Source organism: Triplophysa rosa, linkage group LG7 (assembly GCF_024868665.1).
Source record: "Triplophysa rosa linkage group LG7, Trosa_1v2, whole genome shotgun sequence".
Classification (NCBI taxonomy): domain Eukaryota; kingdom Metazoa; phylum Chordata; class Actinopteri; order Cypriniformes; family Nemacheilidae; genus Triplophysa; species Triplophysa rosa.
In genome coordinates this window covers 8,621,552-8,640,864 of record NC_079896.1, presented here as the reverse complement: position 1 = coordinate 8,640,864, position 19,313 = coordinate 8,621,552, and the positions used below count along the sequence as shown (strand labels likewise).

At 39.5% G+C, this 19,313-nt stretch overlaps 1 protein-coding gene across 1 annotated transcript in view; it reads left to right on the top strand.

Moving 5' to 3' along the window:
* Window positions 1-19,313, top strand: part of pde4ba (phosphodiesterase 4B, cAMP-specific a) — a 168,482-nt gene that overhangs the window by 34,640 nt on the left and 114,529 nt on the right. The window contains exon 3 of the mRNA XM_057339051.1: window positions 9,040-9,275. Coding sequence (XP_057195034.1) covers window positions 9,040-9,275 — 236 coding nt within the window. The remainder of the gene's footprint in view (window positions 1-9,039; window positions 9,276-19,313) is intronic.

The window sequence follows — 19,313 nt, the reverse complement described above, 5'->3', positions numbered from 1 at the left end:
AAGCTCGGGTTAAAATTGTGGTCCCAGTTCACTGCACCTTTAAATATTTACTATGGTAAGACTCAAAAACACAAGTGTCTATGAGTTTTAGTAGTTTACTGTAGTAAATACTAAAGTAAACTACAGTATTTGCTACAATTTATCCAATTACTACAGTTAATACAACAAAATATTCAAGTGCAAAGTATAATGCAGTTTACTATAGTAAGTACAAAATGTTTCATCTAAATCTGTGTTTTTTGTATAGATTTGAATTATGAACATGGCACAGCATCGTGATACTACTTGGTATTGAAATACTTCAGCTGGTATAGTATCGTAAGACATGTTAATGGTACCGTGACAACCCTACAGGGTATGTGACCATGCTGATGACGTATGGTGTCTGTCTGAACAGGGTGCGCAGTGGGATGCAAAATACGTTGACTGAAAATGGACACATGACCTATCATTGCCCTCGCACCGAGGACAATGATCGGGCAAACATTTTTTGGTCCTACGCCTTTCACAGATGATATATAATTATAAAAATACCAATGTATCACTTTACTTATTGATTGCTATCAGGATGTTAAGAGACTTCCAACCAGCATGACAAAAAACGTTTCTGGACAGGATTGCCTACTCAACCTTTAACAACGTTTTCTTTACTCTGCCTTCTCTGTTCTCATGCTTCTCAACGTAAAGTTTAATCTTTTTAAAAGCCTAAAACTGATTCCAGAGCACCAGGCTTTTTGTAGCACACACATTACATAATTTAGTTTTAAAGATTTCTTTCTTCTGTCTGCTTTCTTTGATGAGAGTCCTGTCCCGTGGCCTCGGACTAATTACACTGAGCTCATAGAGCCATTTAAAAATTGATAGAAGGTCCTGCCAATGGCTGACATGATGAAGACATGAAGCACAATGGATTAATTTTGTAACCACAAGCACCACACAGATTAAATTTGAATATAAACCACGGGTCCAGTGAGAGTCAATGTTTTTAATTTAGTCGTGGTGTTGTTGAGTGTGTGTGCATAATATGTATGTTAGATATAGTATGCAGTATGCCGTGTGCATCGTATGCTTGCTCCCAACGTCAAAGCTATTCTAAAATGTAGGCAAATTCTAAGGCAGTATCCTATATTTATTGTATATTTGCATTGTTACATTATGTCCTGGTATTGTAGATTTTTTTCCCGTATGGTTCAAAAACACTGTAGTATCTTGTAATTTCCCTATAGTATACCAAAGTATTCTTATGTGGGCAAATATTAGGGCTGTCAAACGATTAATTGCGATTAATCGCATCCAGAATAAAAGTTTGTGTTTACATAATATATGTCTATGTACTGTGCATATTAATTTTGTATTTATAAACATATATACTGTACATGCATGTATACATATTTAGGAAATATTTGTATTTATATGTATTTATTTATATTGACAAATAATTTAAATAATATTTAAATAATATATAATTGTTTTAATATTTTTCTTAAATATATGCATTTATGTGTATGTTTTTATAAATGCAAAATTAATATGCACAGTACATAAACATATATGTAAACTGGATGCGATTAATCGCGATTAATCATTTGACAGCCCTGGAAAATATATTACTAGGGGTGTAACGATACGCTCAGCTCACGATTCAATACGATACACGATACTGACTTTACGATTACGATTGCATCACGATATTAGTAAAAAATATATAGAAACTCACAGAGTTCCCTTCAAAACATTAACATTTTTTGTAATATTTGTTATTTTGTTGAAGAATTGACAATATTCAAGGTTTAATTAAACAATTTTAATGTAAACCAAAAAATGAAGACATCTGTCACAAAAAAATAAAACAAAATACAATTTTAACATAAAAATATGAAACAATTATTTCTTTTAAAAGTATATCTTAATAGCTATACTATACATTAGGGCTGAAACGATTCCTCGAGTAACTCGAGTAATTCGAATACAAAAAATCATTGAGGCAATTTTTGTTGCCTCGAAGCCTCGTTTAATCCATTTAACTACAGTACACACGGAGCGCTGCGTTTCCCCACGGACCGTTATTACTAACGCACAGCCCGCTAAACTCTATTCATGTTACAGGGCTCTCAAGTCTCACGCATTCACCACGAGACACATGCATTTTAGTCTGTTCTGCGTGTCTGCGTGAATGAACTGCACAGTTTAACGTGCTACACGCGTGATGCTCATGAATTTGTCTGCGCTGAATGAGGACATGAACTTCACCTCCAGAGTTGCTCTGAGAGTTTATTTCACGAACATGTTATTGTTTGATTGAAGAAACAGACATACTAAAAAATAAGCGTCTTCCAACAACCTGCCAAAATAAAAGTCTATAGGCTAATAGGCTATATATTACTATTTAATATTAAAAAAAGAAACTAAAACTAATTTCTATGAATTAAATGAATCATGCATAAGCTGAAGTTAGTTGTTTACCTTTGAAATTATTCTTTCTATTTTTATTCATGTTTCTTATTTATATATTTGTATTATATTGCATTTTGAATTTAATATGGCAATGGAATGTACTAAATGGGTTTAGTTTTCACAGATATTAATGTATGCAATTTCAGCAATAAAAACTTTAATTGTTCTAAAAAGGAAACAAATTAGTTGTTTTACTCATTTTAAGAGACCCGTCTTATTTTATATTGTATATTTAGTATTGCTTTTTAATAAAGAAAAAATACTTATTATCTGAATACTCAATTAATCGGTGGAATAATCAGTAGAATACTCGATTAGTAAAAGAATCGATAGCTGCATCCCTAGATGTGAGTAAACAGTGCTCATTAACAGCTGTTTAAGCTGTAGCCCCGCTTGAAATGAATAGATGCTTGGACCCGGAAACTGTATTCCTTATGTCACCACTAAACAACTTCTTGAGCTTCTGTTTTATATAGTGTTTAACAACTAGAGATCGTTCCAAGTACTTGCAGAACCTGAAGTTTTACGTATCCTGCTAGGCAATCACTGCCTCTGGGATAGTAGCTGTTTGTATAGGCTGGTGTTTGGAACATTGTGTGTGTGCGCGTGTGTGTGTATTAATCTCCAGAGTTTCTGTCAGTTTCTCCTCTACCATTGGTTGGGTTCTTATGAGATGGCACAGATCCAGTCAGAGTGCTCCAGATATACTCAACCTTTGTGCTTAGCCTTGCTCTCTGCTCTCTTGTTTCCTGTGGCTCCCTGCCTGGCGGACGCTAAATGCCACATGTTGATGCTTGACAAACCCTCATGTAAGCAGCAGGATGTGTGATAAAATGCATGTATTACTATTCTGTTTGTGCAATCATGTGTCTGAGCTCATATGATCCAGCTACTGACTATAGTGACATAAATGTCAAGCACAGCAGTAGTCTCTCTCTCTTTTTTCTATTTCTCTTTCTCTCTCTCTCTCTCTCTCTCTTTATCACCTTTAATGATTCTCTTTATCTGCTTTGGGATAATGGCACAACCCATGTCTAAATATTGTTAAAGTGGCCATAACTCACACAGTTTCTGCATATCTCATGTTAATCTTGACTACTTACAGAATAGTATCGCACCCTTCAAATATCCGTAGAGTCTTGAGGGTTGATCACATTGATAAAAGACAGATACAGCTGTACGAATATTTCCGAAAACATGCGGGGGGATAGGGGGCGGAACTAAATCACGTGCGCATCCATTGTCAACATAACACAGACATATGACTTAGTTTCACTAACGGATTGTCATGTTCGAAAAAAACTTACCGCAACCTATACGAACGCCGGGGGAGTGTATCGAGCACAGAAATACTACGTCATACGTCCATCTTGTTGACCATGTCAAGCATGAGAAGACAGCACATTTAACATTGTAAATAAGTCAGAATGCATGAAACACCGTCGCATCCCCCCCTTTAAGATACTTACCTCATTATATGTTACAGGATTATCTGTAATTAGTTGTCAAGGTAAGTCCTGAAATGGTATAAATATAAATGGTAGTCAAACATCATTGGACCCTATTATAATGTTCAGACATTGAATGATCTAAGATTTTTCATTGTTGTTTCATTGTTTCATTCAAATCCCTTATAAGTGCATTCAAGGTACTGTATATATTTTATAATTGTCTTATTTTTGTATGTGTTCCCTGGGATTAAACCTATGACCTTCACATTTCTAAAGATTTTGATAAAGAATATTAACAATAAATCAGTTATTAAATAAATAATAATAATAATTGTATTATTTATATTTTTTGATATAAAATTACCCCCCAAAAATCAAACCCCTTTAACCCACAGATACAGCTCAGATTTGTGTTTCCTTTACTTATTTGAAATTCCCCTTATCCATTGTATTCAATATGAATGTGTTTGTAGTTTACATCAATACCTGTCCACTAGAATACACCAGCCAAATATATACACATGTATAGCCTATATAGTACTGCATGTTTTACATAGTGAGGGATGTGGCTCGAGTCCAATCTGTCTTTATTGAAATGTGCCAGCAGATTTGCCGTTTGTGACAAAGTCAAACAGTCAATCAACCATATGGTCCAAGGTTTTTGTCTGAGTGCATGTGCGTTGGTAATTTTAGTTTGAAGGAGAAAAGGTTGTCTGCCGAGCACAGGACTGTTTTATGGCTCAGAGCGACGCTGCATTAGTCTAATGAATTAAAAAAGAATGCGGTCTCAGGTGACTGCAGTCACTGGCAACGAGCTGACCGCAGATTGTACCAGAGAACGGGGATTCTCAGGAGGGCACCTCGGTCATTCCTCGTCTGCTTGATTCCTCAGTCACGCACAGACAGGGCTGGGCCGGCGAGCTGGATAACAACCAAGGAGGATACCGTTGAAAATGATACCTTTATTCTGAGCTAATGTTTGGATCGGTCTGATGCCAGACTTGATGAACTCAGAGATGACATCTTGTGGATACTATCTTTGTCTCTTGTCTGGAATAAAAAAGTGTTTTTTTTCAGGTGATCTATTGTAGCACCAATCATTCTGCTGGTCACCTCCAGCAGGAAAGATGTTTTGTGAGGAACAACATGTTCAAAAAAATAAAAATTCTGTCATCATTTACTCATTCTCATGTTATTCTGAACTCGTGACGTCCTTTAGTCTGTTGAACATGAAAGGCTGAAAACAGTTTAAGTGAAAGTAAAAGAGGCAAAAGTATAAAAAATAGAGTATATATAAATGTTATAGTTCACCCAAAAATAAAAATTCTCTGTTAATTCCTCAGGTTGTACAAAACCGGTACAGTATGTGACTTCTGTGGAACATAAAAGAAAATATTTGAGGAATGTTTCAGCGGTTTTGTGCCCATAAAATGGAAGTCAATGGGGGCCAATGTTGTTTGGTTACCAACATTCTTCAAAATATCTTCTTTTGTGTTCTGCAGAAGAAAGAAAATCATACAGGTTTGGAATGACATGAGTGTGAGAAAATAATACAATTATTTTCATTGTTGTGTAAACTATTTTAACTTCACTAGAATACTTGAAGACTTTTACTTATGTGTTCCACAGTAGAAAGTCATCCATTCATTTCTGAGTGAGCTATTCCTTCAGGACTACAGAACTGACCAAACCTTTAATAATTATCCCTAATATGTGCGTTCAGAAACGTGAACTTTTCTTCTACAGTGAAAAAATTCACTGTTCCTGTCAGAGTTTTTTTAAATATTGTAAATGAATTCTCGGACTTTCAGCATGACTCATCCACCCAATCTTGTACTGTAAGTGTTGCGAAGGATAGAAAATTGTTCCCAGCATTCAAAGCAAGTATTGCCAAGTACATTTTCACATTTTTGCCTTTCTTTCGTGAGGGTCCCTGTTGAAGATTGAAGGAACATTAGGAGCCCTGAAGAAAAATCCTGTTTATGTGGTTTATATAGGACTGTATAGATGTGTTTTACATTTCCATTTAGTCATTTAGCAGACGCTTTTATCCAAAGCGACTTACAGAGAGTTCAGGGAGCAATAAAGCGATATGTCATACAGGAGCAATAATACAATAGGTGCTAATACAAAGTTTCAACAAAAGCCAGAACAATACCTGCTGAGAGAAAGGGTTAGTTTTTTTATTCATTTGTCTGCCAAGTATTCACAGAAGAGATGGGTTTTAAGTTGTTTTTTGAATGTTATGAGAGATGTGGTTGACCGGCCTTTCTTTTTTTTAGTTATAGTTTAGGGGCTTTTTGCCTTTATTTGATAGGACAGTGGAGAACAGACAGGAAAGTTTTGGTTAGAGACAGGGGAGTGGGACCAGCGAAGGACGCTCGAGACAAGAATTGAACTCGGGTCGGGCTGCAAGTGCACTGGCACTATAGGTCAGCGCTCTAACCACAGGGCTATTGGTGCCTCTAAAGCCGCTCTAAAGCCGCCTTTTCACTGCACACGACATTCGGACACGACTGTCGGAATTCGCCCCCTATAGTGGCAGTCGTGAGGAACTTTCAGTTTGAATTTGTAAACCCACGCCAACACGGGAGAGAAGCTTATTCCAATAAAGCAGGGCAAGAGCTTTCATTCTCCCAATATTTGCCATCGTATATGTATAAATGATTGCAAACAATAAACTGCTATGCATATGTGATAAAAGAGCGCCAGTGTTTTGGAAGGAACAATATGGAGACAAGATTAAATAATAATAATATATAATTATTCAATTAATAATTTTTTAATTATTAATAACCAATCTTTAAAGGATTTGCGAGTTACTGACAAAGAAAAACAAAAAGTTCACACGCGGTGATTTGATTGGAGTACACTGAAATACATCACTTCCGTTCATATGCGGTCTAGTCGCTCAAGTTCCGTTTTTTAATGCACCCAAAGCTCAGATCGGATCCGAAAATTTCACATCCGCAGACGGTCGTCACCCCATGCAGCCCCTGTGCGACTCTCCATAGGAAATGAATGACTTCTAGTCTATCGGCATTCGTTTGTCGTGTGCAGTGAAAAGGCGGCTTAACTGTTCAAGGAGCTTTTTACCAGTTCCTGTCCTCCGAGTGTTTTTAGAACATTGAGCTTTGTTTAGTTTCTTTATTGTTGTTGTGGTCGCTTACAGATGATGCAGAAATATACTGTACTCTTCTCAGCTGTAGTGGTTATATCAGTTGCCTGTGAGTTTGATCTGAACACCTTCAGATGCCCATATATCGCTCTTACTACCTACCACTGTGTTTGACAGCACAACACAAAACGCTGTAGTGTTTGTTTGCGTGCTGGCAACACAAACTTTTTTGTGTTTTGTTTATATATTATTTAGGCCTCTTAATGTACTATAATATGCATACATGGTTGTATGCTTCTATGTAAAACAGTACATATTATACAGTATAACATTTAGTAGCAGCACTGTATGTATGTCAAAGAATATGTTTTTTAAATACTGTACAAGTTTTGCGTGCCGATTGCCAACAAAACACAGACATTTGACTCAGTTTCACTTACCGCGTGCGGTTCATGTCCGGCATCTTTTAGGCTGGGACCGCGCCATCTATCAGTTTCAAACGATCTCCAAATCCAGCGTTATAGCCACCGTTTATATAACATTCATCACCGAAATGCAGTGAACAAACAAACACAGCTGAACTTCGCGAACGAAGGAGCACATTGATGGGCTTGCTCTTTCTCCCGGTCTCCCTGATTGACGCGTGGGCGTGCTCTTTCTTCCACTCTTGGTGGTTGACGCGTGGGCGTGCATTTCCAGGAGAATTGTCCAATAAGGGACTAAGAAAAGTTGTTACATAACGGAATTTCATGTTCGAAAAGACTTTCCAAAAGGGAGTGTATGGAGCACAGAAATACTACATCATGCATCCAACTCGTTTTTAGACAAGTCGACCATGTCAAGCATGAGAAGCCGGCACGTTTAACATCGTAAAGAAGTCGACTGCATGAAACACTGTTGCACAACCCCTTTAAAAGCAGATTGACAGAAAATGCATGTTTTTGTTACATTTTAATATACCACATTTTTTTGTGTTAGTCTTTTTTTAAGTCTGTAGAAGGAACCATGGGACTTTAGTTTCTAATTATTGTTACAGCATTGCTCTCTGTAATACTGGAATCAGGTACTGTACACTGAAGTACAGAGTTTTATTGATGGAAAGGCATTGGCACCCTCTAGTGGTGTGAAAGGATGATACACCTCTCTCTTCTGAATTTCAAGGAGCTCTATAAAATGAGCAAAGCTGTCTTTTACCAGCTTTGTATTTTTTGCGTGGAATGTGTCTCACACCACATGTGTGAGATTTGACAATTCTGCATATGGACGCATACACTACATTTTTGAGCCAATGGGTTTCATGGAAGAACCCTAGGCAGTTTCCGGTTGGGGAGATTTAAAGCAGAGAGAAAGGGGAAACTGAGAAAATAGTTAAATTTAGAAGATCTTTTACATTGCTGCACACCGCAGTGGTATATAGAAGTGGCGTTCTACCGTATTTGAATGTTATAACGAAACGTAAACTTATGAAAGTATCATTTCAAATTGGTAGAACAGCACTTCTATGTACCACTGCGGTGTGCGGTATTTTCTCAGTTTCCCATTTCTCTCTGCTCTACGTCTCCCCAACCAGAAACTGCCTAGGGTTCTTCCCGTGAAATGCAGAAGTAACACGTGCATATGATATAGCCCATCACCTGATCTGTGCCACGTGACTACAAAAGTGGAGGAAAAAGTCATGGTAATGCTGATTGGCTAATTGTGAAGAAAAATAAATTCATCTCACTTTAGAAATGCTTAAAAGATGTCACTTGCAAGACATCTATCATATTAAATATTTGTGATTTATATGTTGCTTATAAAAAACTTTATTTTGTCATATTACCCAGATACATTTCAATAGTCTTCAATGAAATAAGATTCTTTTTGGTAGCAAAATGATTATAATATTTACCAGCTAACTGGTCTAAGATAACCAACCAAACCTTAGTCTGCTTACAATATGTAACTATTGTCATTCTATTTATTCCAATATTCAGTACATAATTTCCTATTCATCTCTTTCTCTCCTCGTTCTAGGACAGCAAGGAGCCTCCAGACTGCAGACTTAGTGAATCTTTCACATCGTCAGGTTGTACACTAGGGGTGGACCTGCGTCGGGGTCGACGCCGTTTGTCCGGTAACCTGCAGCTACCTCCTTTGTCATGGAGGCAGATGGAGAGATCACGCAGTCCAGATGAAGAGATCATGATGAGACCGACCACACTGCCCTTCATCACCCCTCGCATTGACATCACACCTGTGGACTCTGATTGGTGAGTTTAGCTCCCACTGCTTCATCACTGTAAATTAATACGTCTGGTTATCAAAAGCAGGGTTAGAAATCTACCAGGGCTCAGGGCACAATTGCCATTAAAAGTAAAAGAAAACTTTTTATCTCTCTTCTAAAACTTAATTTCATTTGTATTGAATTCTTTTTATTTTATAGCCTGTTGGTTTAAAAACATTTCTACTTAACCAAGGACTGCAAATTTAATTATTTGATACTGGATGTTCCATTGCAGATAGGTCACTCAGAATATAAAGTGTAAATATGGCAAGTAGCTTTTATATACTTCCATATCTAAGTATATGTCACCTAAAATGGCAGAAATCACGTTTTCTGTACTTTGCTTACAGCTCTGATGATTAAAGCTCCAGCTGTAATCTGCTCAGTTTTGTTGTTGCCTAGAGGAGACAAGAATCTGTTTGGTTGCAGTTGCAACAGCTGGTTTTAATCTATCATTCAATTTGTCACTAAGATGTTAAAAGGATAGTTCACTCCAAAATACAATTTCTGTCATCATTTACTCATCCCCAGGTTGTTCCAAGCTTGTATCAATTTTGTTGTTCTGCTGAACACAAAAAAGGTAATTCTAAGAATGTTTGTAATCAAACAGTTCTGGGTCACTATCGACTACTATTGTAGGAAAAAATCAACCATGGTTGTCAATTGTGCCCCAGAACTGTTTAGTTTCCCACATTCTTTGAAATGTCTTATTTTGTGTTATACTTAACAAAGAATTGTACACAGGTTTGGAACAACTTTAGGGTGAGTAAATGATGACAGAATTGTCATTTTTGGGTGATCTATCGCGTGACAAAAATGTTCTAATGGCTTGTGCCCTGAGGGGCTTTATATTTGTTTGTAAATAAAATTCTGGTATTCTTTTTGGTATGTCTGCCTAAATCTCAAGAGCATATATTATGGCTTGTCCTGTGGTCCTGTAGCCCTTACTGATGAAAGTGAATGCCTTCACAGCACCATAAGTTGCTTTGGATAAAAGCATCTGCTAAAGCATCTTACATAAATGTAATTGTTTGGTTTATGTGATAAATTGCCATTGGGTGACATGGATTGAGCAGTAGTTGTTGTTTTTTTGCCAGTGGAGGGCAGCGCAGAGTAAAATAGGCCTTTAGTCCTGAAATGTTGTTGTGCGTGTGACACCTGCGCATTAAAAAGCCCCACTTTCATCATAAGTATCCATGCACATTTGCTTTATAATGTATTAATGCAGGCCAATTAGATTGTGATAGATGATTACTGTATGTTTGTATGGAACTGGAGTAGTTCAAACCAAAATAGTATTGCTATCAGACTGAAAGCTTATGTATCTCCAAAACTGCCACTTTGAAGGGACAGGTCACCCAAAAATTTAAATTCTGTCATCACTTACTCAACCTCAAGTTGTTCCAAATCTTTATAAGTTGCTTTGTTCCGATGAACACAGAGAAAGATATTTGAACGAATGCTTGGCCACTATTGACTACCATAGTAGGAACATTTACAATGGTAGTCAAAAGTGCCCAGAACAGTTTGCTTTCATACTGTACATTCTTCAAAATATCTTATTTTGTGTTCAACAAACAAGAAATGTATAAAGCAATTTTTCCTACTATGTTAGTCAATGGTGGCCAAGAACTCTTTGGTTAAATATTTGCTAAACCCACAGACAAACATGAAGGGTAACCAATAGTAATGATTTATGAAGAAATATAAAAATCATGAAAAACGAAATAAATGAAAAATAAATATTTTGTCATTATTTACTCGTCCATTATTTTTTATGGAACAGTTGAATTTTCAAAAGAATGATTATTTCTTTGTCATACAATGACGGTACGCCACAAACGTTGTTAAGTGCCAAAATGGATAAAAACAACATATCTATCATAACAGTAGTCTATACAATGTTCACTCAATTCTTCTATAAACATAAGAGGTTTGGGCTAGTAGCAAGCTAAAATGTAGGTCACATGAATTGTGGTTGACAGCTGTAGTCACTATGAACTGAAAAGAGTTTATTCAAAACTTACTTTTTTGTGTGTTCCATGTGAATATTCACAGGCACTTTTATTCATCTTTGCATGTGCCTTTGCATGCACACACACAGACACACTAATGTATAGCACAATATACAGAGACTCACAAACATTCATTTTTCTGCCCCGCGAGCTCACACGCCTGCAGTTCTGCTCTTGTTAAATCTGTCTGTTTGATGTGTGTGTCAGGAGAATCAGGAGACACGGTTTGGGGAAAGTGCTATTTCTGTTGCACAATTATTTTCCTGCTGACGTGACTCCGTTACAGATTGATTTGGGAGCTCCCAAGTGGATTGTGGGTTAGCTTTATGGGCCAGGCATAAGAAATGATGCTGAAGGACAGACACTACAGGTCACTGAGCTGTCTGCCAAGCCAATTCATCCGTGACTTTACCCACTTTCTCTGGATGGAGAGCTGTCTGTGTATGGAAATAATATTTCGTGTGGGGTTTTGTGGCGCTGGTCTTTTGTGCATGCATGTGTATGAGAGCGAAGAAGAGAGAGATTTGTCAATGACGTCACTTTGTCACACAGACAATACGAGTTGTATAGCCAGTTTCATTTAGAAATGCTTCTACACAAACCTCCAGGGCATAAGATCTTCTACATGCTTTTGTGTCTAGGTCTGTTCGGCTTTAATCTGTCTCCTCCTGTATTATAATAGGCTGTGTGATGTCAGAACAGGTCTGGCTGTGTGACGTTTAGCCTTGTATGGCTCTTAAAGGGAAAGCGTATCATTTCTGAAACACCAAATGGGATTGCAGGACTGTTTACTGTTTTCTTTGAGAGGGTATGAATGACCTTCATGAAATGATTTATTCATCTGTGATGCTTCATTTGGCCTAAAAGTTTCTGGACCTCTTCTTTCTGTGTGTACCTTAATGTGTGTGATCTTTTCCAGTCAGTGTTATTTTCTCATTACTTGGTGCCCTTTTCTAAGGAAGATGAGAACCGTCCGTCTCAAAGGCTTTTCATTTTTTTCTATCGGTGGTGTCCTTCAGAGCTCTTAGTCAGAGAGTTTGAGACATGTCCTTTCATATTTTCACTTGGAAATGCCACAGAAGCCATCCGATGAGGTGATTGTTTTAAGCACACACTAACTTATTTTGGATGCGCTTAGCTTACATCTGTACATGTAAAGATTTTGTATCGTATTGGCGTTTCGTCCAGACGAATCCGGTGTTTTGGAAGCCTGAAACCGCAATTTTTTATATCGGGTCCCAGAGTGGATAAATCTGAAAACGCCACCCTTGCGTTTTCGTGTGTACAGCCGATCCGTATATTTTCTAAAACGATGATGTCATCACCCCAGGGTGCAAAGTTTATGCGCATGCTCCAAATCTTCTGTGGCAGAATTACATTGCCCCACACACTGATTTGGCATGTGTACTACAGTACATCATTTTGAGTCGGTTTCAGTGGTTTCGTGGGTACGCAGATATTTCTTGAGATGAAGCCGTGAAAAGGAAAAAAAAAGATCTGGCTTCGTGCGGATGTCGCCTAAATGTATCTTGATTGAACAATTTTGAGACATTTGTTCTGGAAAATAAGTAAGAAATTCATTTTTTGCACTGTACCTCTAAACGTTATCCTCTCACACATGGGCTGATATTACATTTAAAGCAAAACATGACTTCACAGTCTTTCAAATCTGCTCACAGGTCACACGATTTTAGCTGTTTTCACTATATTTGTGAAGGCTTTTTTTAAAGGACCAGTGTGAAATTTATTGGAGGATCTATTGACAGAAATGCAATATAATATACATAACTATGTCTTCAGAGGTGTATAAAGACCTTACATAATGAAGCGTTATGTTTTTATTAGGGATGTGAGAGACTAATCGACTAGTGAAACCGCAATTTTTTATATCGGTGAGGTTTAAACGGTAAGCTCCTACTAGTCGACATCGAAAACAACAGTCGATTACACGAAAAATGCCGATGGAAGCGTGGAATGCAGGCATAAAATGAAAAAGTAGATAATGATCTAAAGCTACATACAGTTATGTTAACAATTACTTAATAATACATTTCAATATTTTAATATTTAAAATGCATGAAAGACGGATTGACGTTGTTTGATGGCAGAATGAGCTGTAAATGCGGTGAATGCCTCTTGAGCACACTCAATAAAACTGAGATGAGAATATATCAGCTTCTAGACTCACAGAACTTTGAAATTTATTTGATTTGAATGTTTATCACAAAAAAGCGCTTGAATAAACATGATCGCTTAGCACTATTATCTGTGTGCCCATGCAGAGTTTGTGCAGACTCCTCAGACGGAGTTATTGTTCACAAACATTGAGCCGACTTTCATCCGAACATAACGCTTGCATTTCCTCAACAAGAACATGTAAAATAATATTAACATCATAATCACATGCAGACTCGAGTGTTTAGCCTATGTATGTTCTATAAATTAGCTAATATGGGCAGTCACATTATTAGCGGCTTTTACATTCGCTCTGCGCGAGATCAAATGCGTTCTGTAGCTTGTTCTGTACTTTTTGTTCATTGCTTTCTATTCGCTTTTTTGTTTACACACATTGCTTTGCTTTATAAATAATAAAAACATGATATAATGTAGGCTATCTTGTTTGTTGATATGCTATAGGCCTAACCTAATTATAACTTGTAGGCTACTTAAAAATTGCGACATAATTAAAAAAGCAATGTTTTTTTCATTCAACATCATTTAACTAAACAAATAATGAAACTGATGTTATTAATGCAAAAAGCCCCTTTGCTGGACGTGTCCGTGTGATTTACATTCTGAGTTATTTTTAGTGCATTGCTATGATGTTGCTACTGTAGGGTTATATGGTTACTAGGCAAATTCAAAATGTCCATTACCAGGTCTTTGGTCTATATGGCTTGGGTCAGTCCTTCAGTGCAAGTGTAGGGTATTTTTCTTTCTTTGTTTATCAAGCACGTCACTCCTTAAAGTGTGGATGAAAATTTCTGAACGTTTCTGTACTTTGAAAGTCCACATTGCAGATACAGGGAACACAAAAGTAATCCCTGCAGCTCCTGAAGATATATTAAGTTCTTATGAAACGAGTCTGAAAGAAACTGAAGGACCATAGTTTCAACTAGAAATCTTCTTTATTGTTCTGGAGAAACAATGTCACCTACATCTTGAATGGCCTTAGGGTGAGTAAAGCTTATTTTATTTTTTAGGAGGCTGTTTACATGAGACCGTTTTGGCTGTTCAAGTACATGAAAACTGCTGTTTGGGGGACTGAAAATGCAAACTTTTGAAAACGGGTCTCAAAGTGCAAGTTTTTGAAAATGACGGCATTATCGTTTCTGTGTAAACTGAAGGTGGCGTCATACGCATGCGTATTACGTGTTCAGTCTGTAGGCATGCGCGAGTATTCTCCAAACAATAATGGCGGTCTCCATGCTGCATCTTTGTGCCGCGTGACATACTTATAATATCTCCAGCAAAAAGTAGATTTACTGCACCACTACAACCAGCGGAGACATAGTATTTATATGCACACTACTATAAACACACATACACGCCGACAAAGTGTATTAAAAGCACTGTTTTTACCTTAAAACAGGGTATGCGTATGTGCGCAGGCACATGTGTTTCTTTACAGCGCAACATCGCCATCCACTGGCCTGGCATGCATAACACATCGTTTTTATTCGTTTTCCCGGATCCATGTAAATGCAGATCGTTTTGATAAAGCTGCCACGCGTGTACATGAAACTTTTCAAAAACTCAAAGGAAAAACTTTTCAGTTTCTTATCGTGTAAACATACTCCAAGACAAGGCTCCAGTATGGGATTACTTTTGTGTCAATAAAAATGAACGCAAACTTAAAAAAACGAACAAAAATATACAATGAGAAAAAAAAACACTTTGATAACGAAAACAATAAATTCAATTGCAAGAATGTGACATGATTTTCAAATAAACTGCTATTTTTCATAACCATTTTCCAAGTTTCGTTTTTGCAAATAATAGTTTTGAATTCGCTGCTAGATTTTTCATTTGCGCTTTTCGAGTTTTCATTAACGCACAAATTTTTCTCTGGCACAAATCTCACGTGTAGGCAGGACTTATGGCCGCTTTACGCTGATTGGCTAGTGAGTTTTTGATTGATAGCCCCCTGACAAGGATGTCGATACTGAAGACAGTGTAGCGGATTAGAGAGCAATCTGCTTGCTGTTTTTTGTATTGTATTGTTTTAGTGTTTGTACTTAAATTACTTGCTTATTTTGTTAGTATATTAGCAGGGTTGCCAACTTTCAGTTTTGTAGCCAGAACTTTTTTTTAGAGGTGGCCAGGTAAGACCCAGTGATTTTATTAGGGTGACCAAAAAATCCTTACATACAGAAATTCTTTAACTTCTACTGTAATTTACACCAATTCTTCATTGCACATAGTTTGCTGGTCAAAAACATATACAAAGAACGTAAAGTAAACAATTTATTTGCAATGCTTTCATGTGCTAACATTATTTTAAAATAATTTCCTAGCTATCATTTGAAGTAAGTTAGCATTTTTTTATAGAAAATAAACATTGTGCAGTACCCCAACTTAAACTTTCGCGAAAATGTAATTAATGAATGAAATGCAGTTAAACAAAACGTCTCGGTTACGTTTGTAACCTCGGTTCCCTGATGGAGGGAACGAGACATTGTGTCGAACCGACAGATGGGGTTCGTCCTTGAGAACCAATCACTTCCGACTTCTTAGAAAAGGCCAATGAAAATTGGCGAATGAAATTTGCATGCCGGACTCCGCCCCCGGATATCCGGGTATAAAAGGGAGACGGCGTGCCTCATTCATTCACCTTAGTTCTGAGGAGCCTGAGACCTCTCACGACTGCTGCAGTGGACAGCACGTGTTGTGGCAAGAGGACACAACGTCTCGTTCCCTCCATCAGGGAACCGAGGTTACAAACGTAACCGAGACGTTCCCTTTCTGTCGGTCTCTTGACGTTGTGTCGAACCGACAGATGGGGTTCCAATGGAAAACGCCATAACACTGTGCCCTGTCACAATCTCAACGAAGCGACGGTGACTGGCCTGGGCGTGTCAGCCGTGACGCTACCGCGAAATTGTAACCTACCAGTGGGTAGGTAGGGGGTCCCAGAGCTTTCTTGAAAGGTGGGAAGGCCCCTACCTTCGGCCTCACAGGCGGCGGCCTTGTTTCTCTAACAGCGAGAAGCCGCCCGGAACCGTAAGGCCACTGGGTAAGCGCTACTTCCTCAAGCGGGGGATGCGCTACAGAGACCACTTCCTACCACAGGGAGGAGACTAGTGGAGATACCAACATGGTCTCACCGATGGGGGAGAACTCATGGGAAGAAAGTGCGGACTGAAGGAGTTAACCGCGAGGTGGAGGTCCACCTAAGCACGTCATGGGTTACAAAGGTGGGAACCAGCATGAGGATACATCAGACGGAACCGCCCTGCTGGGGGGTTGCAACGTCTGGTAGCACTAAGTCCGGTTAGAGCTATGTTGCGAATAACTCAGGTGATACCCGGCCTAAGGGGCAGGGCTGATCTGCCCAGCCCGCCCACAGGAGGTGCTTACTAGTGATGGATGGAGTGCCTGTTCTTCACCCAGTGGGGGAAGAAGGGAGGCTAGTAGTACGCTGACCCCCTAGGGTCAGGTACTGTCATAGGTGTACACCCTACCGGTCGCCGGTCTTGCCTGATGCCCGCAAGACTCGCCGACCGGTTTTACGCGAAGGCTGTAGGACCTCGCGAAGGTGATGGGTGTAGCCCAACCCGCAGCTCTGCAGATGTCTGCCAGAGAGGCGCCTCGAGCCAGTGCCCACGAGGAGGCTGTACTCCGTGTGGAGAGAGCTCTCACCCAGTGGGCGTAGGCGAACTAGGACAGGTACGCCATAGTGACGGCGTCCATGATCCAATGCACCAATCTCTGTTGGAGACAGCCCTCCCTGCTGATCTCCAAAACAGACAAAGAGCTGCTCAGAGCTTCAGCGGCTATGCGTGCGGTCCAAGCAGAGGCGCAATGCGCGTACTGGACACAACACGGATGGGGTTGGGTCTTCCTCCCCGGTGGGGAGCGCCTGTAAGTTCACCACCTGGTGTCTCGGGGGAGTGGTGGGAACTTTGGGCACGTAGCCGGGCCGGGGTCTCAGGATAGCGTGAGAATAACCAGGCCCGAGTTCTAGGCAATCTATGGACACGGAGAATGCTTGTAGGTCCGCTACCCTCTTGAGCGTCCTCCCGAGAGCCGTCTTCATCGTGAAGTGAGAAAGAGCGGCATCTCCGAGGGGCTCCAGGACCGCATCAAGGTCGTAAGGTGGTAGCCTTCTCGCGCCCCTTAGAAACCAAATGATCAGGTTGTGCTGTCCTAGAGACTACCAGCAACTGGGTCGTGATGAGCGGCAACAGCGGCTACATACACGTTCAGTGTGGAAGGGGAGAGATTATTCTCGAGTCTCTGGAAGGACCGCACCCACTTGATCAAGCAACTCCGCGGGTCTTCTCTTCGAGAAGAGCACCAGGATGAGAAGAGGCACCACTAGGCGTATCGTCACCTAGTGGCCAGGGCCCTACAGGGCTCTAGAGTGCGACCAATTTGGTCGCACATGCGACCTAATTTCTCAATGGTGTGACTAAAAAAAATCTGAGGTCGCACCGGTGCGACCAGCCGTTCGAGGGAAAAAAAGTCTCTGCAAAAGTCTCCCTGTGGTTCAACAACAGACACATTAGGCCCATATCGTGGTCTAAACCAATCAGAGATAGTGAAGGGCGGACCCCCCTCTGATTGGCCGTGGTCCAGATATTCCTGCACGTGTGTGTACGTTTGAAAATGCTGTGCTGCAGTCGGACAGAGAGGTGAGTAGCCTAGGCCCGTCAGATAAACAGAGTGGATGTAGCCGCGGATGATGAAAAGAACGATTGACAACTTTTTCGATAAGAATGTTAAGATAAGGCCTGATCCGTCCGAAAATCATAACCAATGCTCTGACACACTAGACTGCGACTAAATGGTCTCATTTTGCGACAAATTTTCCTGCCAGTGCGACAAGTTTTTCTTAATGGTCACACCGGTGCGACTGTCAAACTGATCAATATATAATTTTTGCGTATTATAAATTTAATGCGCAGAAATGTTATATTGCGCAAGCTGCGCATTCAGTCACTCATTTTCGTCTCCCCTCATTCCACCATTGTCTTATCTATCAGTGCCCCGCCCCCAAAGACGTAATTCGCGGGTTACGGGTAAGAGGCGAAGGACCGAAAGAGCAGACGAGTGAAGCGCTCAATCTTGCAATTTAAATAAATATGCAGAATACAAGAATTTCCCCTGCTAAGGTACAAAACAGCAAAGATAACCAAATGTGTTGCAAGTATTGTATGCATGTGAAGCTAATGCAGGAAACACGTGTTTAAACTTTAAGCAATGAACTATTGTATAAAGATCTCTAACTGCAAAGCATACAAAACGGTATACATCACGCTAAATACTATTTATTTGTGAGTCGCTATTGATAGAAGCCAAACGTGTATCAATGCAGCTTTCAGGAAGAATAATCACTAAAAGCCTTCAGGTCTCGCGGGTTGTTTGAGATGCGCGCGCCCAGAGAGTCAGAGCACAAAATACTAAACGGAGTTCTCTTTCACGTCTTCTTACTCTGAAACGGACATATTAACACAAAATAACCTAAAAATTCCCATATTAACAAGAAACCTTGTAAAGGTATTCAGTTTGTTTCGTGACCAAACAGTTGGGAAACAAAACACGTGTTCCAGTATATTGCGCGAGCTCTTAAAGGGGCAGCAGCATAATAAAGATCTTGACTTGTATCAAATCTTGGCAGTATTGACTTGGGTCTCGCCGTGACGCAACGTCGAGTTGCCGAACACCGTCGTGTAGTGGGTGAGAGCAGCTGTGATAAAGCCCAGAGAGGGAGAAAACTTTTAGAAAGGTATTCTCGAACTCCCTGGGGTCTTCCCATGAGGGCCGCATTGGCTTTCACCGCGGCT